A 23,116-nucleotide genomic window follows, 5' to 3' on the forward strand; every position below is an offset into this window, starting at 1 on the left:
TAATCAATATTTTCACTGCTAATCACAGTGAAGTGTGTCCCTCTCTCTGATTGAGGATTTCTTTCCCATCTCTCTGTTTTTCACAAACTCATTGGCAAGAGACAGTTTCTAATAGGAAGAAGTGTGCTGCCAAGGTGTTCCATGAGTCAAACCATCTAGGGTATACTGGACTGTGACATCACCCCAAAACCTTATGGTACTTATAATAAGGTTTCACCACGCTGAACTACCTAGCGGCATCACCGCAGCAGTAGAATAGGAGGATGGTTCCCAACTTATCTACACCAAAGGCGTGACCTGTCTTTTGATTTCTGGACCACGTTTCCATACCCTCAGTGCGCGTTTGTGTTCTTTTGTGGCAGTGCCAGCTCGGCCACATTTACTGGAAAGTAACTTTCTGACCCTGTCATGGCAAGGCAGGTAACTAGATGGTGCCTACAGCCCCCCCCAGCCCCCCTCCCGCTGTATTAACCCTTGCTGTTTGATCCTTTGGCATCCATTTGCCCAGGGCTAACGATGGCACACAAGCAGGACTGCTCAACAAGCTAGGAGGCAAACTGCTCGCAGAGCTGTTTTGGCCGTAACTCCCTGACGAGATGCCCTTGCCCTGAACGACAAGCGCTTTCCCAGTTGGAGCCATTTTCTTTTAAAACCAACTAGACCGAGCCCCCCAGCGTGCTCGCAGCGCGGGCCCCGCCGGGGCCAGCGGGGAGCTGCTGCTGCCCGGTACGCCGGCACCCCCCGGGCTTCCCGGCAGCGGCCCGAGTGCTCTGCGGGGGGCGCAGCGCCGCCGCCACCCGCCGCGCCTCTCGCTGCCCCCGGCCCCGCTCGGCAGCGCCGCGGCCGGGCACCGCGCAGGAGCCGCCGGGCACCGCGGGGCAGGAAGTGACGTCACTCGCGCTGGACACGCGCCGGAGCAGACCCCGCCCCCGCCAGCAGAGCCCGCCGGCCGTTTAACCGCCGCGCTCGCCGCTGAGGGAGGCGCTGTCCGCCGCTGCCGCGCTGAGGAGCAGCCTGTGCGCTCGGCTTCCCGCCCTCTGGTGGTTCGCTCCGTAGACAGCCGTACCGGGCCGCTGCCCGGGGCCCCGACCCCCCGATCCCCCTGCCCCGGGGTCCCCCCCGATCCCCCGTCCCTGCCCCGGGGTCCCCCCCCGATCCCCCTGCCCCGGGGTCCCCCCCCGATCCCCCTGCCCCGGGGTCCCCCCCGATCCCCCGATCCCCCTGCCCCGGGGTCCCCCCCGATCCCCCGTCCCTGCCCCGGGGCCCCCCCCGATCCCCCTGCCCCGGGGCCCCCCCCCCGATCCCCCGTCCCCCCTGCCCCGGGGCCCCCCCCCGATCCCCCGTCCCCCCTGCCCCGGGGCCCCCCCCCCGATCCCCCGTCCCCCCTGCCCCGGGGGCCCCCCCCCGATCCCCCGTCCCTGCCCCGGGGGCCCCCCCGATCCCCCGTCCCTGCCCCGGGGGCCCCCCCGATCCCCCGTCCCTGCCCCGGGGGCCCCCCCCGATCCCCCGTCCCTGCCCCGGCCCACCGGCTGCCTCCCGCCGTCCCGTCCCTGAGGCGGGACCGTGCCCGCGCCCCTGCCGCGGGATGAAGAGGTTTTTCGGGTTCTGGAGGAAGAAGAAGGGGCAGCCGGCAGCGTCCGGCAGCGCCGCCAAGCCCTTCCCCACCGGTGCCTACGAGCTCCGGCTGCAGGAGCTGGGCAAGCTGCACCGTGCGGCCGCCCGTGGCGACCTGGGTCAGGTGCGGCAGAGACTGAAGAAATGCGGCATCGACGAGCGGGACACGGCGGAGCGGTAAGCGGCGGGGGGCAGCAGCGCCGGGCGGTGCTGGGGCGGGGTGCGGGGGGGTTGCGGGCAGCGCCGGGACCCGCAGGTGCAGCTGCAGCCGCCGGCAGCTCAAGGGCGCTGGGAGCGAACGGCAGCATCGCTGCGGGGAGCCTCAGCCTGGGCGGGGAGCCAGGCCTGTGCTGCCAGGAGCCCTTGGAGTCGGCCGAGCATCCCCCGTCTTGCCCCGGCCCCCTCCGTGCCCTCGTTCCCGGGGGTGCTGCCTTGCCTGGGGGCGCAGGAGCGGCAGGGGGCCGGCAGCAGCCTGGCCGGGGGGGTTGCAGAAGGAGCCTCAGGGCCATTCTCCAGGCTCGCTTGGAAGGCAGAGTGCATGCACCTCCGAGGCCTCGGCGTGCGGGGTTAGTAGTTGAGCTGAGCAAGCTGCACTGCCTCAGCTGGAGTAAAAGAGGGTAAGCACTGCGTTTAGGAAAGGGTAAATGTGCTGTGTATTGGTGCTGTGTGGACGGTTGCCTGATGTGCCTTTTGTGACTGTGATGTTGCAGCCAAAGCAACATCAGTCTGATTTTAGGTGGCAGTTACTTTGCTGTTTGCTCTGTGGCCTTGGTACAGCTAGTGCCTTGGATTGGAAAATCTGGGCAGTGCCATGCAGAGGGAGCTGCTGCTTCTGGCAGGTGGTGTGATGTGTGCTTTTGAGTCAAGCACAGCAAGTACTTGGCAGTTATATTTTAGGGAGAAGCCCTGGGCTGCAGCATAGCTCCTCATGGTCCACCGTAAGCATAAGGGAATCAGCTGAAGTTTTTGGGTCTTGGATGTGTCGAGCTGTTAATGCCTTTTCTGAAAAGACTCTGAGTCAAAACATCCATGACATTCAGAGGAGATGCTGGTTTAATCGGAGTACTTCAGCATCCTGGGCTGTCTTTTTCTGAAGACTGGACTTTTGCCAGCCAGCTAGCTTATTGCCCTGAAAACACCTGAAACTGTCTAGATTTGTAGGAAGGCGATGAAGAGTGCAGCCAGTCAGCACGTGGGCTGTGTGCCTGAGTGTTGCCAGCCAGTATTTGTTTATGCAGCTGCAGGTGGGGGATGCCATTTAAGGTGGCTTGAGTGCACTTCTGTGCATAATTCAGCTGCCAGAGTCAAGGTGCCCGATGGCATTTATGGAAATAGTTCGGAAAGTTTCTCTCTTTTTCTTCTTACTGCTTCCTGATTCAGTCAGCAGTCAGTCACCAGCTCTTAGCAGACCCTGGTACGAAATTTCGCTAGTTTTTGCGTTTCAAGTTCATCTTGTCTAGAAAGCTTCTTTTCCTCTGAAGGGTTTCCTTCTGTGTGCCAGGCAATTATCAGTGTTATAACAGGACAAATAAAGTCACAAACTGTAAAAAACCAAGCCGGGGGCGGGGGGGGGAGAGGGAGGGAAGAAAGAAAAGGCAGCATACTATGATGAGCACGGTGGTGGTTTTGCCGTGATAATGCCCAGTGCTGAAAAGCGAGGCTGAGAGCAATTTGGTGGCCAGAGCCTGCCTACTTGCTGCAGCCACTGCCCTCTGTACCAGCCATGAGGGTTGCAAGGCCACCTGTGCCCTCTTGGTGCTTGTGGGTGTGATGTGTGTTGTGAGTGACCACCAGATGCAGTTGCATTTCAGGGCTTCATGTTGGAAGACTTGGTATCATTGGAAATAGAGGTGAAGAATAGGAAATAATGCAAAGTAACGGCAACAATGTGTGCATTGGTTGTATGAATATCTCAGGTTTGCTGCTCAGGATTTCCAAAAGCAAAATCCTGCACCAGGAGCATGGCAAGGATCACACCAACAGGTTCCTTCCATAAAGTGGGTCCTGTAGCCCATAAGACCTCCCGAAAGTACGCTTGATACAGCATCAGTTAGGAGCAGGCAGCTTTCAGAGGTGGTCTAGCAAAACCTTCAGCCTCACTGACAGAGACGGGCACAACTCTGTAGTTGGAAGCACTGTGGGCACAATGCCAGCTAGTCATGGATCCTGGGTCAGAGCTCATCGCTAAGGGAGATTGACCCTGTCAGCTGCCTGTCAGACTGAACTCCAGCGCTTTCATTGCTTGGCTTGTAGCTGCTGGGTTGTCGGCTCAAGGGCCATTCAAAGTGTGTACTGCCAGCCTGCTGTTTCCCAGTGGGGTTGTTTCGTGGCTGCTCAGGCATCAGCAGTTCTCTTCTACTCTGTAGGTGATCAGCGTAGCAGCAGCAGGAGCAGGAACAGAATCTGGGCAGTGTCCCCAGGGCTGGGTGGCAGAAGAACTTCGGTGTTACTGGAGGCCTCTTGCAGGGACAGGCAACCCTGAGCACTGGTGTTCTCTGCCAGCCTGTTCCCTGAAGTGGATCTTCTGTGGAGCACAGCAGGCCTCGCTCCAAGCAGAGCCGTCTCCTGTTGACGGACTGAGAGGCTTGGTTGAGGAGGACAGCAACAAGTCCAAGTTTTCTGAAGGCTTTTCTGTTTGCAGAACTGATAGTGACTACTTGACGTCTGTCATGCTTCCTAGTGGTTGGTAGTAGCAGCTTTCAGATGATTGTGGACTCCTTCATAACCAGTTCTGGTTAGCTTTCAGATAATCTCAGTCAGTCGTTTCTTCAGAGATGAAGAATCCCGCATGTTTCCATGGGAATTTCTCAAAAAGTGGTGGTAGTTGCTCTTGAGCTACTCCTCTGTCAGTGCTCCAGTCTGTTCCCTGTCTGTAGCAAGACATTCCAAATTCTTTGAAGTTTTCTGTATTTCTCTCATCCTCATCTTTGTTGCAGTGGAGGAGGATGTCAGCTGCCCTGTAGCAAGTATCTGTGTTACAGATTACTGTGTTTCTGCATCACCTGCCACTGCATTTGTGTACCTCTCCCTTTCCATTCCCCCTTAGCCAGGGAGCTGTTGTGCTCCTGTCTCAGCAAGGTACCCAAACAATTGCAAGGCTAGTTGAGCTTTCCTAAATACAGAGAAGGACCTACCTGCAGCGATGTGGTTCAGAACCAGTGCTGGTGTTCCCCTCAGTTCTTGAGGAACTGTGGGATTGTTACTGCATCGCCTTCAAGGGAGGAAGGTCCCAGCTGTTTTCTAGCTTGTCTTCTGCTCTGTTGGGACAGGTGTCCTGCAGAGCAGCAGGTGCTTTGCTTTTGCACAGAGTGAAGCTTGTGCTGATTTGTGCCTCTGATTTAGGGGGAAACACATGCAAGGACTTTCTGGGCAATTTCTTTCAGTATAAGTAGGCTGGTTAATTGACATCGGACCTAAGATGTTCTGTGGTTTGAAGGAGGGGTTTTTTGTTTGGTTTTTTTTTCCTCTGGCAAGGCTTTAACTTGAAGAAAAGAGTTTCATTTTCTTATGCTGGTCATGTATTATGGAAACACAGTATTCCCTCCCTGGAGAGGACTTCCTCTGTAGTGGGCTTATTATGACTATCGTAGTTACACGTATCTGAAGGGTCGGGTATTACTTTCCTGTACTCAGGCTTACAGTGTTCTGCTGTCTGGTTTGCTGCATGTAATGGGGGGCACTTTGGTGCAAGTGAGTACTTGGTTTTGTTGCAGTAGTAAGCAAGCTAGAGAAAAAGCAGAAATCCTCGAAGTGCAGGGAAACGCTAATACTCTTTATATAAAGCCCATCTACATCTCTGAGACACTTCTGGCACGTGAATAATCCTAGAACTTAGAGGGTTGCTTGCCATAGTTCTCAGATTCCCAAGCTTTGGTCTTTTTTGCTGTGCCACAGGTGTAGTCCTGCTGGAGGCAGTGACCACCACCTGGGCACAGGAATCTGTGCAGATTAAGTTCTAGAGTGAAGGAAATGGCAGCTTACTAAGCAGATGCTGCGGAGGGGTTTTGCTGGCCAGTCTCGGGTGTTTGGTGCGCAACTGCTGTTACTGGTAACGGAATGAGAAATCTTTTCTTAAGCTTGCTTTGTGCAAAGTGAAACTTGTGGTCATAACAATTTACCACAGCCTGAAATTATTTCTCTAGTTGTCTGTTTGTGCTAATTTAATATGTTTAACTTTTAGGACACCTCTGCATCTCGCTTCTGCGAATGGCCATGTGAATGTTGTTACATATCTCGTAGAAAACAAGTGTAAACTAAACCTTACTGACAGTGACAACAGATCACCACTGATGAAGGTATGTGGAATATGTTATGCTCTTTCAAGTGGGGCTTGTCAACTGTGCATTAAATGAGAGGTGGCTGGAAGGATTCTTTACACAGCTCTGTGTAGAAGCATGCATGTTGTAATCAGCGTGGAATAGGCATATGTTAGCTCAGCTTTGAAGGTGCTCTTATTTTCCAGCATTGGGAAGCTGGGGCAATTGTAACAGAGTGCTGGCAGTTCTTCCTTTTTTGCGTGTTGTTCCCAGGCTGTACAGTGCCAGCAAGAAGAATGTGTAGCTATTCTGCTAGAGCACGGTGCCAACCCCCATCTGGCGGATGCTGACGGCAACACTGCCCTTCACCTTGCTGTCCGATCTCCTAATACAACCGTAGCGGGGCTGTTACTTGAGCATAATGCCAATATTGATGCTCGGAATAAGGTAAATTTTTGTATTTGTTGAAGAAGTTCTTTCAAAAAGTTGTACTAGTATTTCTCTTGTAGGGTTTTTTTTCTTTTATTTTTAAATGTATTTATCTGTCCTTTCAGGAGGGAAACACTCCGCTTATTCTTGCTATCTCTGAACGTCATGAAGATATAGCAGAGTTTCTTCTGCAGAGAGGAGCTGATGTGCATGCTCGAGATCACTGTGAAAGGTGAGTGGTTTGTCAAAACTCTGCATGGGTCTCTTTAGTATTCTTTAGGTTGGATTAATCAGAGGCATGAGAGTGAGCTCTGAAAAAAACCGGGGAGCCACATAGCAGCTATTTCTGTGTGACTTGTGAAAGCACATCTGCGCTTGGCTGTTGTCATACCTCAGTGGGTGCTTTCCTCGTTGAGGGTTACAAGAAGGCATTGTCTGTGGTGGCCCTTCTGGCAGGAAACATGCTGTTAGCTCAGCAGCACTGCCTCAATTTGAAAAAACATCTCCTGCATAGTGGCGTAGTTTGTACGTGAGTGTTGTCTATGTGGAAGCTTTGTCTGAAGATTGAACGTTTGCTTGTTTTGACTCCCTCTTGCATTTTATGGTTGCTCTTAATATTTAATGAAAACTGCTTTTTCTTTTGCTCATTCAGTAATGAGGAAAGTAGTTTTTGAGAGCAAACAGGAATAAAAATAATTACAGTGTCTGTGTCAAATGATCTACTTCATAACATATTTTTGGTGTTTCAGAACCCCACTTATGACTGCAGCATCTGGTGGACAGCTTAATTTAATAAAAGCTCTTCTTCGATATGGTGCTGATCTTTTCCATAAAGACAGTAACGGATGGACAGCTGAGGATTATGCTGTTACTCATGGATATTCTAGGTAAATTTTTGACTTTATTGTTAGAATAGGTTGTCAGTTGTCAGTGTGGCTTTTGAATGTTTTTGGTAATAGCAGCAAGGTTTAATGGTGTGTTGAAAGCTTCAGGACAGACAGTGCTCGGTGACGTCTTCTGATACGTATTGTTCCCTGTGTCTACTATTAATCTGGATGTTGAAGAAAATTTCCGCCCCGAATTGTCTGTTAGATGTCAAGTTTTGATGCTAAACTTGCACCTGCCCAATACAAACTCTAAAACATGTCTGCATCCTACAGTTACCCAGAGGTAGAATGTGGCAAACTGAAATGCATGTCAGTCCTCTCCTCAGACCAGCACCATTGTCCTTACTGACTTCCACTACAATGAGCAGGAACTACCAGCCTTTTCTTTCAGAGATCTAACATATCCCTTTTGTTAAAATCTTAAGCAGTTTCACCCCTCTTATGGATAGCTTTGTACCTGTGCGTATCCCTTCTCTAAGGTGGTTATGTGTGCTTAACAGCTAGGCTGAAAATACTGTGCCGAGCTGGAGCTAATAGCTTCATAGGTGTGGATATGCACCTCTAGAGTGAACGTGACTGTAGTGAATATTGAAGTAGGTAGTAGCCGTGCAGTAAGTTCTGTGTGTATTACTCTCAGTGAATGCATACAAGTATATGAATTCCTACGGCTATGAATACGTGTAGGGTGGATAAGTGGCTGTTAACTGTTCTATTAAACTGTATAAGCAAGTATGTGGTTGTTTTTACCAAATACGTTTCTTCTCTTTCCCTATATAGTCTTTGTACACAACTGGTGGCATACGCATTCTGGGGAGACAGAGACGAAGGTGGTGCACAAGGCGACACAGTACCTGGCATTCCTCACCGGGCCAGAGCTGCTGGCTTGACGTTGGGTGCACCTGCTGTGGACAGAGGAGGTAGGATCTTTAATCACGCAGGAGCTCACGAGGAAAATCACTGTGGCCTTTTCTTTAGGGGGTTTGTGTTGTCAGCGCTCGCTGTGTTCGCCGTTGACTTTAGGGGAGGCATCAGGTGGAGTAGCACAAGAAGCTTTGTGAATATGCTGACTTGTTGCTGGTTGGAGGTGCTTCTTGTCAGGGGTGAGGACAGCTGCGGTTTGTGTGCTACGGGCCCACGTACGGGGTTGTTGCGTTCTGCCTGCCAGATTGCCCATCTGTCTAGGTTTTCATACCGAGAGAGAAGGGGGACAGGGAAGGAACTAGGTGAGTGGTTTTGGGTTTGGGGTGTGTACTTGTACCTGTAGATGGCCATTCAGATTGTGAAAACAAATTGCAAAAGGTTCATCCTGAGTAGTTGTTCATCTTCCTGTGGTTGGGAAGCAACAGATGAGTTAGCAGGACTGTACATGTCTTGTTGATTTCCACTGAGTTTGTGCAGTGGTGTTTTAATATTAATAGTTTCACCTGCACTAAGCTGCTTTTAGTGAGTTGTCTTATTTCTCAGCATCAGTTACGGTTGTTTCTGTGTAGGTGCTGTAGAGACATACTTAGGAAAAATCGTCTTGGAAAAGTCACTTGGTTAGAAACAATAATGCAACTTCTGTGTGTACTGTATCTTCATGGACATAGTTTGATTCCAGTAAAAATAAATAACACTTCTACTTCCAGTAATTTTATGAAATAAACGTTAAAAAGTCCATATTAACTTGTGATCCAGAAAAAAAATTGAATTGCCTTGTTATCAAAAAATTAGCTCCTTCAGTGAGTTCATTTTAAATTAAAAAAACCAACCAAACAACTCCTTAATTTTTAAGATCCAGTCTATGCTTATGAGCTCATATAGCCCTAGAGGAATCTTAGAAAACTAATCTTTTAATATAGATCGAACTTCTTGTACTTTACATCTCAGGCCCTACAGTGGGAAGTTCTATCCTTTCTGGTTTTTTTAAGGGTGTTACATGAGAACTTTGTGGCAAATGGGCAGCAGACAGTGTTCAAACACAGTTTATTACTCCTTTTTTAAATATGTCGTGAAATATGAGCAAAACATGGGCTATTTTTCCGAGTTCACTTTTCCCAGATAGGGGAATTTAATTTAGAGCCAAACTTTGTTCCTTTGACTTAGGACTAGTTATTTTGATCTAGTCAGCGATGTGTAAAGTTTCTTGATAGACTGAAGGAAGATGCGGAGGTTTTTATATTTTATTTTATTTTTGGAAAGGGCTTGGTACAGGTAGTTTAATCAACAAAATGTTGCTTTTACCCAAACAGCACTCTGTGGCTGCCTCCTGTGCACATAGATAATTGCTGTGTTACCACATTGTGATGACTGACAGGCCCGGGTTATTTTAAAATATGTGGCTTGAAGAATAATACTGTTGTGTGATTCCAAAATTGATATGCCCTCAGGGAAATAGGGGTTCTTGAACCAAGTGATTTGCTCGGTTCCTTGAAGACAGTAATACTACTAGCATAAGTCCACAATGTTATGGGAAATCCTCACTTGAAGAGGCATAGTAAGTGTGAAGAGCATATTTATGTGGGTTAAGGACTTGGGAAGAGAAAGTGTGCTGTGTTCTCAAACTGTTCATAGTAGGGCTTGTTTTTCTTGAGTAGTACGAATCTTTTTCTCCTTGTGCTCAGTCTCCTGGAAAATGACCCCGGCCTGTTGAGTGAGAGGGTTTAGTAGCATGCAGAGAACACTTGGTGGCATTGATTCTGCGGTCTCTTGCTTGCACCCACAAAGCACAGGTCCTGCATCCTGAGTCCCTTTGACAGGCTGCAGTAAAAGCTTTGAAGCCCCTGTTAGAGGAGAAGCTAGACTGATCTTGAGACAACGGAGGAATACCCACTTTGAATTCTTTGTTTTAATCTTGCTCTTCATTCCTATTTTTCTGGGATCTTCAATGTAGTCCTTCCTCCTTTTGCTACTTTTGCACTTGTTGAACATTGTTCAAAATACTCGCCTCTAGTGAGCAAGTCGGTATATTTAAGAAGTTGGCTCATGCTTATTTGAGTGTATACTTTTTGTCAGAACACGAACCTTTTTGTTGATTACAGACAGACTTGCAAAAACCTCCAAATGAATGGCTTCCACCTCTAGCATATCGAATGACAGACTTTTCAGATTTGAAGTTGAAATTTCTTTGGCAAAAAGTAATTATGCATTTTTTCTAAAAGCGAGGGTTCAGATTTCTAGTATGTCTTCAGTGGCAGCTTTTTTTAGCTGCTGCACTGCGTATTGGTGTATTGTTCCTACAGAAACCATTGGTTTTTCGTCATAGAGCTCTTGGAAAAGAAACGAGTGCTTCAGTGTGCTTTATATCTGCTGTATCACCTTTTAAGAAAATTGAGAAATAGAGAAGGAATGAGAAACAATCTTGAGGTCCTTTTTTTCACTCTTACGTGTGTGTTTTTGATAGGAGTCCTCTTGCCACGTCCATTCCATGTATTTGTGGTAACATCAATATAAGCAGGACTCCCTGTTGCTCTGAGGCAAATGTTACGGCCTTGTCACACAGACGTTTGGTGTTGGGTAGCTGCAATAACAGAACCACACCATTCTTACTAAGTAGGATGGGTAGAGCAGGCAGATGGTGATTTGTATTCTAAAGCTTCTGTTCCACAACATAGACACGCGTACACACACAAGCACACATGCATGACACTCACAGCAGTCAGTGCACCCGTTCTGGTCCAGTTGTGGCCTGCCCTATAGCCCTGGGGGAACAGGGTATTCACTCTGACTGCTTGTCATGCCTGCGTTCTGGCTGGTGGCGTAGCTTCTCTCTGTGAACAGTTCAGCATGGTCAAATCAATATATGCAGGGCTTTTACCTCAAACTGAGGTAGGAGGGGGCTGTGTCTGCATCAGGCGCCATCTGACACAACCGGCTAGCATATCTCCAAAGTTTGTTGGCACCTACAGATTTTTGGGATGCTTAGACGGAGGGATTTTAAGTGTGCTGTATGTATAAAACACTCTACAAATACGAAGGAATTGCATTGGTAGTCAGTGCTGGGCAAGGACTAGTCAAGCTGAGAGAAATGCAAAGTTGGCAGGACAGTAAACTGCCAAGAATCTGTTTCGGTGTTTCAAAATATTGGAATATATGTTTTCTACAATGGAGCAAGTAAATGAAGTTACACTGTTTGACACTGTCCCTTAAGAGTAGAGTTCTGTAGGTTGTGATAGGTTTGGCTTCTACTTCTTGTAACTGTAGAGTAGGCTGATGGTCACAGTACATTCTCCCATTGCTACAGCTTTGTTAATGTACTGGTTAGGTTTTCTGAATTTCTGGGAATTCACATTTATTCTGGTGTCCTTGTTTGGTCTGTCCTTGACATGGCTTTCCCTAAATGGATATAGGAATGCCACAATCTCCTAGCCAGACATCAAGAACAGGAAAACCAAAGAAAGGTATTCTATACAGTAGCATTTCAACTGTGAAACATGTTGCGTGATGTACAAATACTAACACACCTGTGATGTTTATTATCTTGGAGGTCTCTATTCTGATGGTTTTGGTTTTATAAATTAGGTTTGAGAGCAGGCTTGGGGTGCTTTTTGTTGGCATGTTTTGCACAGGTCCTTTATTACTGAATTGAGTGATTGCTTTGTGTCATTAGTGATAGTAAATAATATTATTTAAAAAAAAAAGCTCTTCTGTTACTCCAAAATGAAAATGGACTTCAATTAAAGTAGAAACAAGTGATCCCTAGATACTACTTTTCTAGATCCCACTTCTACGGTAGGGCATCAAGATCTGTCTGAAAACTATCTCATAAACTTTCTCTCTTGCTTTTTAAAGGAGAATGGGAACTGGTTTTGATCATTGCTTGAAGTTACTATACATGGAAAGCAAAAGTTCAGATAACTTACTCAACATGATATGCCCTTTGTTTTCTTTTCCTTTTAATGATTTTGTCTAAGACCTCGGTTTGGCTCTCATCATACAACTTTATAGAAGGCTACCAATCTCCTATTTATAAGCAACTTCATTTTGTGATGATAGTTAACGAGAATTATCGAGGACTTGAGGAGTGCTGAAATAGATACGATGTGGAGGCTCTATTTGTTTTTTTCCTTTCTGTCCTGGGAATTGAAGAGGCCTTTTATTTCATCTTAGTTGTTGATAATTGAGAGGTTTTCGCACTCTTCAGGCTGGATTCCTAGAGTTCAGGTTTCTTTAGTGCATCAGTGGTGTGCTAGAGTGCGCTATGGTTGAGTTTGCAACATGTGCATCTGGGCCACGCTGCCGTTCAGAGGGATCTTGACAAGCTGGGTAAATGGGCTGTCAGGCCTGTCTTAACAGAATTCAGCAAGGGCAGATGCCAAGTCCTGCACATGGAAAGGAACAACCATTTGCTACAGCACGTGCTGGAGCTGCCTGGCTGGAGAGCTGCTTTGCTGGGAATAGCCAGAGGGTCTTGGCAGAAAGTGAGCTGAGAATGAGCCAGCAGGGTGCCCTGCCGGCTGAGAGGGTTAACGGTGTCCTGGGCGGTATGAAGAGCAGCGTAGCCAGGAGACTGAGGGAGGGGATTGTACGCTGCTACCTGGCAGTCCCTGGCTTGTGTCCAGCTCCCTGGGTATAATTTTGAGCCCCCAGTGCAAGAGAGAGTGGTCTTTCATCCGTGAGCGAGTTCGGTGGAGGGCCATCAAACTTTGCCAGGAGCAGGACTACTTGCCTTTTGGGGAGAGACTGGGGGAACTGGGCTTGTTCAGTGTAGAGAGGAGATGACTTTGAAGGGGACCCAGCAGCAGCTTGCAGCACGTGTGAGGAGAAGCCGGAGACAGGTGCCTCCCAGTGGTGCGTGACAGGAAGCAAAGGTACAAGAGGCATAAATGGAAACAAGAGAATTTCTAATGGAATGTGGGCAGCTTCACCATGGTGAGAACAGTAAAACAGAGAGGTTGTGCAGTCTCCCTCCTTGAATGGTTCAAGATCAGACTGGAAAATTCCTGTGAGCCTAGTCTGACCTCAGAGCTGAGTCCGCTTTGAGGAGGCGGTTGGCTGAGAGACTTGCCGAGGTCCCTTGTGACCTGATTTATCCTGTGATCCTGTGTGCCAGTTGCTTTCTTAATTGATGAAAGCTTGGAGCGTAGTATAGATTGCCCTGGTTACGCCTGTCTTGCCTGTTGACTATCCTTTTTGGTGCAGCATAGAGACCTGCTGGGGATTTTTCTACCTGAGGATAGGCATTAGATCTTGGTTATGCTTTTTGATGTTTTTTACCTTTTCAGGATAACCTGTAAGTGGGTAGAGCACCAGCTAGTAGAGTATATAAACCAGTAAAATCTCTGTCAACAGTGTGTGCTTGTGTGTGCAGTATGAGTACTTCAGCAGTTCATTTATTTACTGTCTTGCTAAAGCACCAGTATTTTGTTAACTGTTTATTAACGTAGCCTATTCATGCTATGCTGGGCTTTTTTTAGTTTAGAGGTAGTTCTTAAACTTTTAGGTATAAAAGTTCAAAGGAGATATAACTCTAGTCTTTTTTGTTTTGTCAATTCAGTGTGACTTGAAAAAGCAGTTGTTTGGAAAAGCATTCATTCATTCATGCTGTCTTACGTAAAGTTGACTCCCCAAAGTTTCATTCTGCTATGACATGTAGAGTTGTCCAGGTTAAATGTTTGTATGTGCTGGTTGGTTTTTAGCATGCCAAATCTAATTTCAACATGTCAATTAATGTTTGAACAGCAACAGACGACTTGTCGCAAGGAGACTCAATCGGGTAAGACTTTAAACATACCCAGCACATACCTGAGGAATGATTGGAGAGACGCAGTACTCAATTTGCTTTACTTTTTAAGAAGCTTGGAGAAAGAGGGGAGCGATGTCAGTTGGCGTGCTTCTGAGGAAGAGCTTGATTTTTCTCCCAAGGTATGGTGTATTTACAGTAAATGTCCTGTAAAAATAAGTGATCTGAAGGCAAGTTTTCTGGGGGATTGAAAGAAACTACAGTTCTAGCCAATATTGTTTTCTCCTTAGAAGCAGTCTCTGACCTGCCAGCCTTTTTTCTGCTGTGAGTTTTTCCTAAAAGACCTGTAGCTGTGGCAGAGCATGCAGCAGATTTGTGGTTTGAGGCAAAAGAGCCATAGGCGACGAGATAAACCCCCACAGTTTTGTTTGTTCTTGGTCATTTGAGTCAGATTTTAAGTTTATAAGTTACTAATATAACCTGCTCTGTTCTTCCTCAAACACTGTTAATGTTTCCTGTAGATTTCGTGATAGAATCCTAACTGATAAAGGGCACTTTTTAATGAAGATGTACTGAAATTCTTCATCACCTAGTTCTCCTCTCCTCCTCCTCAGGTTACTCAAGAGTGCTCAGCGGATGAGTTACTCAAACGGGTCATCTTTTTTTCTTCTATTGAGATGGCATTCTGTGCTTGCATGTAATCTCACACTGCATGTTTTCCCTCTTTTTTTTTTTTTTTTTTTTTTGAATATGCTTAGGCAGTATTCTTTTTGTCAGCTACAAGCTCTCAGGCCTATTTTTTTTTTTGCTAGTGTTCTGAAGAATTATTAACTTCTGCAGTGATGTCTGGAGCATCAGTTCTGTTGCTCTGGGATTCTGCAGCGATGGGGAACCGGTGTTCTAATTCAACCTACTCTGCAATACTGGAGATGCAAGCATGTTTGGTTTTAACATGATTTCATTTTCTTGCACTGATTTAAATATAAATCATGCATTTTTTGGGCATGTTTTTGAAATTTCAGGATATTCTGGTGAGTGTACTTGCAGGGACTAATTAACGCAGTAAGTCTAGGGTTCTTAACAGTTACTTCCCTTGTGCACACTTGCAAGTAAGCATCCAGAAGCTGCGATCTTAAATATAACTGAATTTTACTGAAGTACTACAAATATTAAACCCAGATTTTTTAGAACTGCTATGCATGTAACCATAGTTTTGGGCACAATTTTCAGAAGGGTGCCTGCACGGTATTTTGGGGGGTGAAATACTCACTGAATTGCATACGTGAGGAGTGTTTTTGTACTTAGAAGTACAGGATGGAGCCAGCACCTGACCATTATCAAAAGGACAGCCTGATGACATTTAGTGTTCAAGATTTGATGTGAACAAAAGATTTGTTGTTGTCGTTAGTGGTTTTTTTTAAAAAAATAATTGTTTTTTGGCTTCTTTATTTACAGAAGCTGCAGAAGCCAAACTTGACATTCTTAATGAATGTTTCCCAGCAGTTCAGGAAAAACAGTAAGCTATTTGGAAAAGATTGCATAGTATGCTAATATATAAAAGTAGATTTGCTAAGTAGTTTTTTAAACATTTCTTTTCCTATGGTAAATGAGAAAAGTAGCATTTTGAAAACACAGCACTTAGTCACTTCAGAAAACATAAGTCATGTTGTTAAAACGAAGCTATTAATCCCCTCCTAAGCCTTTGTCCCTGGCCAAGTCCTTCCTCCATCCTGCCCATCCTTGACTTGGTTCCTTTTCCAGACACTCCCAGATTACTCCATTAATCTGGTAACATGCCTGTTGCCATTTCCATAACTCCTTTTGTTGTTTTGACATAACTGCCATGTCTCCAAAGACGGTGAATAATGAAGTATCTTGCAAGTCGGTACCAAAGCAAACTGTCTTTCAAAATCTAAATAATTTGCAAGATAAACAAGAAAGTTGGAACAAGAAAAGCATGATTCGGGTGAAGTTTCACAGAAATGATGACTCTGAGATGACAAACTGGAAAAAAGAGACACCTCAGCTTCTCTCAGATAGTTGTGGTCTTAAGGAGAAAAAGTCAAGCTTCAGTAATGGCTTTGAAAGTGATAATAGTTCTTTGTCAGCAGGAAAAAAACCAATGCTTGAAAGTCAAAGACCAAACTCTGTCTTTCTTGAACATGTGGATGATGAAGATACAGAAGAAGAGCAATGTGAAGTAGATAATAAAGTGTGTGAAGCGCTGAAACAAGGAAGTGAACACTTGTGCTTGAATAGGCATGAAGAAAACGTAAGAGCAGCATTTCACTCGAGCACCAAAGTAAGTTATATAAGGATGATTCAATCACAAAGGTATTTTCTAAGGGTAATAAAGGTAAGAACCAAAAGGTAAACTGGATTTCTGTTAATACTTCACGTATATCCATCTTTTGATCTTCCTTTTTTTATATTAGAAAATGCCTTTACTCCTAGCCAAAGCAGTTTCTTAGGTATAAGAACAGCGTTGGGCAGTATTTTCAATATTTTTTTAATTGGTTGCAGTGGTTTTGCAGGAAAACAAATAGGCAGTATAATTTTTCTGAAATAAATTCAGTTTTTCTCAGCTGTATGTACAGTTTTTTATCTGTCAAGATTTATTGCCATTTAGTAAAATACCTGGTGTGATGGCTGAAAGTGAGGAACCAACAAGTTTGAGTCAGATTGAGAGCAGGAAGTTAGTGATTTTCCTGGAGCAAAGTAGAGGAAAAGGAGCGTGTTCCAAAACAATGTAACTGAAATGAAAGCTAGAGTTAGGCTGACAGGAAGAATTGCTTCTCAGGAGCTTTGCAGAGCCAGGGCTAATGACTTAGGGCTAATGTCATTGCTGTCTCCTCAGAGATTCCCATGGAAAAACTGAAGGTGTTGTAAAACAAAGCTCGACAAAGTTTCCCTGTTGTCTTACACAGGAAAAGCATTTTTAAAGTTGTCGATGGGTGGCTAAGAAGGTGCTTGTTTCTGCTATTTCCAGCTGTTTGGTCAATCTCTTCTAGGAAAAATCACCTGAACGGGAAGAAGAGGAGAAGGAGCAGGAAAAGGAAAACACTGGTGAAGAGCTACGAACTGCAGTTGTTGAGGGTGTGAAAAATTCTATTTGTAATGATAGCCATCAAGTCCACAGTGCTTCCAAAGACGACACTGGTGAGAGAAGTGAGTTAGTAAATACTGATCCCAGTTCTTCCTCTATAAATATTAATGCACAGTAAATGAACTGAAATGGTGCTTGACTTCTGAAACAGTAAGTTTTTCCCTTGCCTGTGAACCCTAGTGGGCATTGGCAAGGAGGAAAGTAGCTTTTGTTCCTTTTCGTTCGTTCCTGAAGAACAAATTGTGGCCTTGGATTCCAAACGATGCTAAATGGAGCAGGTGTCATTCTTGGTTTTGTTGCTGTGTTCTCCCTGAAGCGATCAGAACAAAACGCACGGTTGAAAAAGAGGAGGATTAGAGAGTCTTGGTGTGACAGTAGTATTCCCCTTTCTGGCCCGTGCTGTCAGACTGAAAAGTTGTGATTGCTCTTGGCTGAAGCCTGGGAAAGATTTGAGTCAATCTGAGAGAAAGCTGTTCTGTTCCAGTGCCTCACCTTGTCCAGTTTTAAAACGTAGAAAGTCTCTCCAGTGCCACGCTTGTGTGTGCTCGAAAGCATTGCCCCGTCAGTCAGGGCTGAGCACTCCGGTACTCACCTCGGGTCTTGGAGCAGGAGGAGAAGGCACACTTTGCATTGTCTGTCTCCAGAGAGTAGAGTGGTGTGGTAGATGTTACCAGAGCGTGTGTAGCTGCTGATCAAATGCTACAGAGCGGGCCTGGCAGAACCTGCTGTATTCCAGGTGTTGTGCCTATACGTGCTCTTCTGTCGGTGCATTTTACCATAAGCCTGCATTTGGCACAGTGTAAGTAGTCCTAGCTGAGGCTGGAACCAGCAGTTCCCCTCTGCTAGGACGGGTGCCCTCACTGGTCTCTAGCTCCTTTCCCGTTTTTGTGTGCGTGTCTCCACGAGAGCGAATCCTGAATCAGTTTTACCTAACGGACTAGCTTAAAACAGAGAAATGAAGATAGTTTAATCTGGCCAGGAACCTACTGAGACTGAGCCTTGCGTGTGCCTAGTAGAGAAGAGATTGGGATGTTGGCCCCTGAGATAGAGACAAGTTGTGTGTTTGGGGTGAGATTTTGGGCTGTGAGCCTCTCCTCTTTTTAAATGGCAATGCTTAGGTGTCTACCTACTGGGAAGGTGCAGGGTAAAAACTGCTAGTCAAGGAAGATCTTTTCTGGTAGCGCTACAAAAGGAGCATTGTTTCTTGCTGATCTTAGCGTGAAGATGTGTCGGGTGGTGTTTCTATGGTACTTCTTGTACAGTGGATAGTGGTAGTCAGTGGAAAATTCTGGAGCTGTAGACTGGAGAGCAGGTGACCTAGAACACTATGCCACAGGGCTGCAGCGTGGGGGAGCCTCTTCCTGAGCGTGACACAAACCCGTGTTCACTGCTGCTTGTAGCTGTGTCAGCTGTTGTGCATAGCCATCTCCTGCTGGAGAGGAGGCAAGAGAGGTGGCGATCCAAAGGAAATACCGTGGTATGTTGTGTGCTGGGTGTGAAGAAACCCTCGAATTCAACACTCGCTCCTTAGTTTGTCCTCAGCAACAGAACCGCTGTGCACCTTTTGGGCGCAGGGGTGATGGGGAAAAGCAGAGTGAAATAGAAGGGCTCAGTGTCTCCCCTCTTCCTGCATTTGTAGGTGCCCTGACTGCAGTGGGAGCAGAGGAAGAGGAAGATGCTGAATCTCCCTGGGATTCTGAGGTATTCCCTGTGAAGGACACCGGGGTTCCCAGTGGGGCGGGGGTGGGGAGCGAGATCCAGAAGCACTCGGAGCTTGGGCCCTGCCGCGGCTGAGGCTTATTTCCCCTTCTCCTGGTTCTGCTGTATGTTTGTAACTGGGGGCCCTTGAAATACTTGTGCTGTGTGCTAGCTGCTCAGCGAGGCTTGGGGTGAAGGTAGGTCGAGCTAATGATTTGGGTCTCGTGGCAACTGGCCCTTGCAGTTGGGTTTCTAGTACAGTATTGCGGCAGTGAAGTTTCTTGCTGCTTAAAATAGCCTGAGCTTCTCAGCGGGGCTGGCGGGATTGTTGCTTTTTCACCACACAACTCTGTTCCGCTGACGTGTTCAGTGGTTGCCCTTAGGGTCTGCAGCCTAGACGATGAGCTGCTTTCGGAAAGAGCCTTTCTACCTTTTTGGCCCTTTTTGAGAGTAATGTTCAACAGAGATACCGCACGTGCTGGCTGTGTTTGCCCTTTTAGTTCTTCCTGTCTGTGGTAATGGGTTAGAAGAAAGCGAGCAGAGTCTGTAGCTTACGCCCTCTGACTTTTCTTGTGAGGAAGAAGGAACTCTTCCCCACCCGCTTCTTAAAAATACAAGGCTCAAATGCTGCTGGGTTGTTTTGTTTTTTTTTTTTTTTTGTAGAGCCTTGGTTTCTGTAAGCTTTGTCTTGCTTGTCTTTGTTCAGCCCTTGCAACCGGGAGTAGCAATGTGTTCGCTCCCCACTGCAGGACGTGTGCCTGGGGAACATCAGCACAAATTTGAGTATCGGGTACGAGTTCAGTCGAAAGTTGGGCCCCCCCCAGACCTGCGGTTACGGGTTCGCAACCCACAGCTCGAGTTACCGTGTTAATTCTCTCTTGCAGCTGTGCAGTTTGCCAGCGTGACAGACTAGTTTAGATGAGTTGTGAGGTTTTTGCCCAAGATCTGAAAACACACAAGTCTGCTGTGATTTTCCAATATACTGTGTCTTGACGTGCCCTTTCCAAGGGGCTGATCAAAGGCTTTTGTGATTCCATGCTGTGCAAGTTGGCTTAGCAGGAACATTTTGCGTAGAAATGAGTTGAGAATTTGTACCGATGCTCACGCCCGTGTGTTATGCTCTACAGACGGATTCTGAAAGTCCGGAAGAAGGATCACCTGGTGTGTTGCTTCCAGCTGCAGACAGACACGGAGCACGCTCGCGGATTGTTTCAGGGGAGCGCCACACTGGTAACTTCGTGGTGGACTAAATGTTTGTCTGTAAACACGTATAGGCTGAAGTGAGCTTTTATCGATGTCTGCCTTAGGAATGCGCTTACGGTGTGGGTGCGCGCTATAGCAGTGAAGTGCTTAGTATTTGTTAATTAACACCAGCTCTCACGGCGCTTGCTGGCAAGTTGTAAGGGAAGTTACCTTGTTTGCGTTGCGTGTGTCCTTTGGATGTGTTTGTATCTCCTTGGGTTCGGGTTCTTGTGGCATAGTGCTGAAAGTGTATGTGGTTTAGGGCTGACCTGTCTGAACACCTGAACGTTCTTGGATGATAACGTAGCAGGAGAAAGCTATGATCTGGCCAAGCACTTTCCCCCCGTCTTAATTTTTGATACCTTGCTGTTATGCTTTGCCTAGGAGCTAAAATGTGACTGAAAGTTCAGGGTTTGTTGTGAAGGGCTTCTGCCTGTAGTTTGTGCCGCTGTCTCTTGAGCATCTGGAGTGTAGAATGGCAGGGAAGTTTTGCTGTTGGCGTAGAACTCTCATCTGAAGGATTTCTCCTTTACTAAACGGTCAGTCCTGCTTGTAGTGTAAGTATGATAGAATAGCTGAAGAAGCGTATCCAGTTTTAGTTTAGTAAGCTGGAAGCAAAACTTTAAAAGCTCCTGGGAGCTTGTAAATCCCCTTGCTGAGTAGTTGTCATGCTTTGTATGATTCTACTAAGAGAAGTTTAAAGTCAGCGTAAAAAGGAGGTAAAAGGTGATTACGCTAATCTTTCTAAGGTTTTTCTGTACTGCTAGACCACCGAGTTTACTGAAATCAAATGCTGTTTGCTTTTTAACCGCTTTTGTAAACATGAAAATTTTGCTGTGGAGCCCTTCTTAGTAACATTTCGTGCACTTCTTTCATGAGAGGACTCAAACTGTAAGATGACTAAAGCAGAGGACTTGAGAAATATAGGTGGGCCAGTAGATTGTGTGGGTTTGTAAATGATTTCCATGTTGGCCAAAAAATTTTTTAAAAATTACATATTTGGAACTGTGCTATAAATGCAGATTACAACCAATTGTAAGGTGTTGGTTTTTTTCCTTTCCACACAAGCTAGACCCGAACAACCTGATAAGAACTAGTTTGCTTCTACCTCATTGAATGATGTGTATGAGGTGTCTGTGTCCGCACCCACGTTTCCTCTGTCCCATCAATGGAAAGGAAAATACTCCTCGACATTAAACACTTGTAGGATAATCGCAGTCGTAGTGCTGCTGGCCTGTTTTATGGTAATTCGTTACAGCAGACCAGCTTTGGCTTTTGAAATAATCTTTGTAGAAGGCAGGATTCAGCTCCTCAAAATAAGTATTTTGATCTTGTTGTTGTGTTAACAAGCATGTCCTTCCTGCTTCCTATGGATTGTCCTAGTTCTGTGAGTATTATTTCTTAAATCCAAGGCGCACGATGGGAAGCGTGCGTTGTCCATTTCTTGTATACCGATACAAATGCTGGATGTTGAAGTGGATTGAATGTTAAGTATCGCAGTCTCGATGGAATAAAGCTTGCGAGTAATACTTAGTTGTAGAAACTGCTGATGTTGAATGGAGTGAAAGGTACCTTCAACTAAATGAAGTAACACTTCCCAAAACATTTTTTTACCTCCAGGCATTTTGGAGAACCCCGACAATTCCCAGGTAAGTATTTGTTTGTGTCAGACTGACTACTTGTCCTGCTCGTTAAATATTATGTAGTTACTTTAAGTTTGATTTTTTTTTTTTTTTTTTTTTTTTTTTTTGTCGTCATTGGGTTGTCTTTCATAGCTGAAGACCCCTGCATCTGTTTTGGAAATGAATGAAACCTCTCCTAAAAAAATGCAGCAGAAATCAGGTAATGTTCACGGCATGTAGTTCTGGGTTTAGCTTCGTAATCTTTCTAGACGGGAGTATTTAATAAAGCATCTGATTGATTTGTTTTGCGGATCTGTTGGAGGAATTTGGTTTAGGACACGCAGAAGATGTTGAAGGTGTTCATAACAATCTCTTTGTAGTGTTCTTTTATGAACAGAGCCATTGTACTTGCAATTTTCTTTCTAATACGAAATTAATGGCTCTAGCAAGGCATCCCGGGAGCAGGTGGTGTGCTGAAATATACCTCGGTGTATGCGTTTGCTCCCTCCTCTAGCCTGCTGTTCAGCACTGTCCATACCCTTCCATGATGTACGCTTCCTACACCGTACTTGCTGTCATCTCCCCTTTTCAGGCAGTCCTGAAAGTCTGCTTTTCTTTCAGGGGCTCAAACCCCCCCCCCCCCTTCCTGATTGTCTTGGTCCTTTGAGCATGTGCTGTGGCTGATTCCAGGCTAGGGGGCTGTAGGCTAGGCTGTCCAGGAGCTGCAGGTGAGCCACAAAGGGGAATTCTTGGGCTCGTGCCGTAGCTGTAGTTTGCAGGAATTATTACTTGCCTGGCTTTATCTCTACCTGTCTGGCAGTCGTTTTGAAACATGTACAAACACGTTCCTCTGAGGCTTCCCTCTCTTGTTTCATGGAAAATGACCAGCAGGCTCAGAGGCAGGGGAGGGAGGTGAGGAAGAGAGGCAAGATGGGAGGAAATGAGTGTCAGCGTGTTGTCAGGAATTCTTTTTTCTTTGGAAACAAGGCTAAAGTTGAGGCGGCTAGCTGGTCGGCTATGTATTGGGGAGAGGGTATGTAACCTTAATGGGGGTTTTTTGTTTCTTTGTTCTGAGGTTTATTGATTTGTATAGTTGATAATTTGTGTTGTATTTTGTATTAATCACGCTTGTTAATCGGATGAGAAACAATTTGCCATTCAGGTTTTAGAGTTTCTGCAATTGGCTATTGACAATATAAACCAGAGAGAGGTGAACAGATATGCAGAAAAGTAAGCGGACTTGGAACTCTTTGTATTCTCTACTTAGAAGTTACAAGTTCTTTGGCATCTGTGCTTTAGGCGAAGAAAAAAACCAGTATTGTTGTTCTTTTGACAATAATAGAGATGAAACTTCTCTCTAGGAGATGTATCTTCCTCCTTCTCCTCTCGCTCTTCTCCCTCCCCTGTATTTGCAATGGGTAAGCAACAGGTCCTCTCTTGCCCTTTATTTTGCAGTGACGGTGTTCTGGTAAGACACACAAATACTTGTTAGAGGTTGTTCAGTTAAAACTTGAGTTTTGGTTATGCGTGTATTCCACAGTAATGTGAAGCGTAGCCCCACAACGGACCAGTATGTTACGACATTCCCGACACAGAAAGGT

At 46.1% G+C, this 23,116-nt stretch overlaps 1 protein-coding gene across 8 annotated transcripts; it reads left to right on the forward strand.

Moving 5' to 3' along the window:
* Window positions 1–1,563: 1,563 nt before the first annotated feature.
* LOC130143519 (ankyrin repeat domain-containing protein 7-like) lies at window positions 1,564–20,085 on the forward strand. 8 transcript variants are annotated; one of them, XM_056326208.1, is made up of 13 exons: window positions 1,564–1,791; window positions 5,795–5,909; window positions 6,144–6,317; window positions 6,425–6,531; window positions 7,049–7,186; window positions 7,964–8,103; window positions 11,515–11,565; window positions 13,847–13,880; window positions 13,960–14,029; window positions 15,959–16,149; window positions 16,859–17,015; window positions 18,593–18,654; window positions 19,779–20,085. In XM_056326208.1, the coding sequence occupies exons 1-10, from the start codon at window positions 1,586–1,588 to the stop codon at window positions 16,049–16,051; spliced, it is 1,128 nt and encodes a 375-aa protein (XP_056182183.1). In that variant the 5' UTR covers window positions 1,564–1,585; the 3' UTR covers window positions 16,052–16,149; window positions 16,859–17,015; window positions 18,593–18,654; window positions 19,779–20,085. The 8 variants fall into 8 exon arrangements, with proteins under 8 accessions (XP_056182183.1, XP_056182184.1, XP_056182181.1 ...); XM_056326209.1 differs by having other exon boundaries at window positions 15,959–16,119; XM_056326206.1 differs by having other exon boundaries at window positions 15,959–16,913; window positions 19,779–20,080.
* The last annotated feature ends 3,031 nt before the right edge of the window (window positions 20,086–23,116 follow it).

This window comes from Falco biarmicus, unplaced genomic scaffold, assembly GCF_023638135.1.
Source record: "Falco biarmicus isolate bFalBia1 unplaced genomic scaffold, bFalBia1.pri scaffold_36, whole genome shotgun sequence".
Lineage (NCBI taxonomy): Eukaryota > Metazoa > Chordata > Aves > Falconiformes > Falconidae > Falco > Falco biarmicus.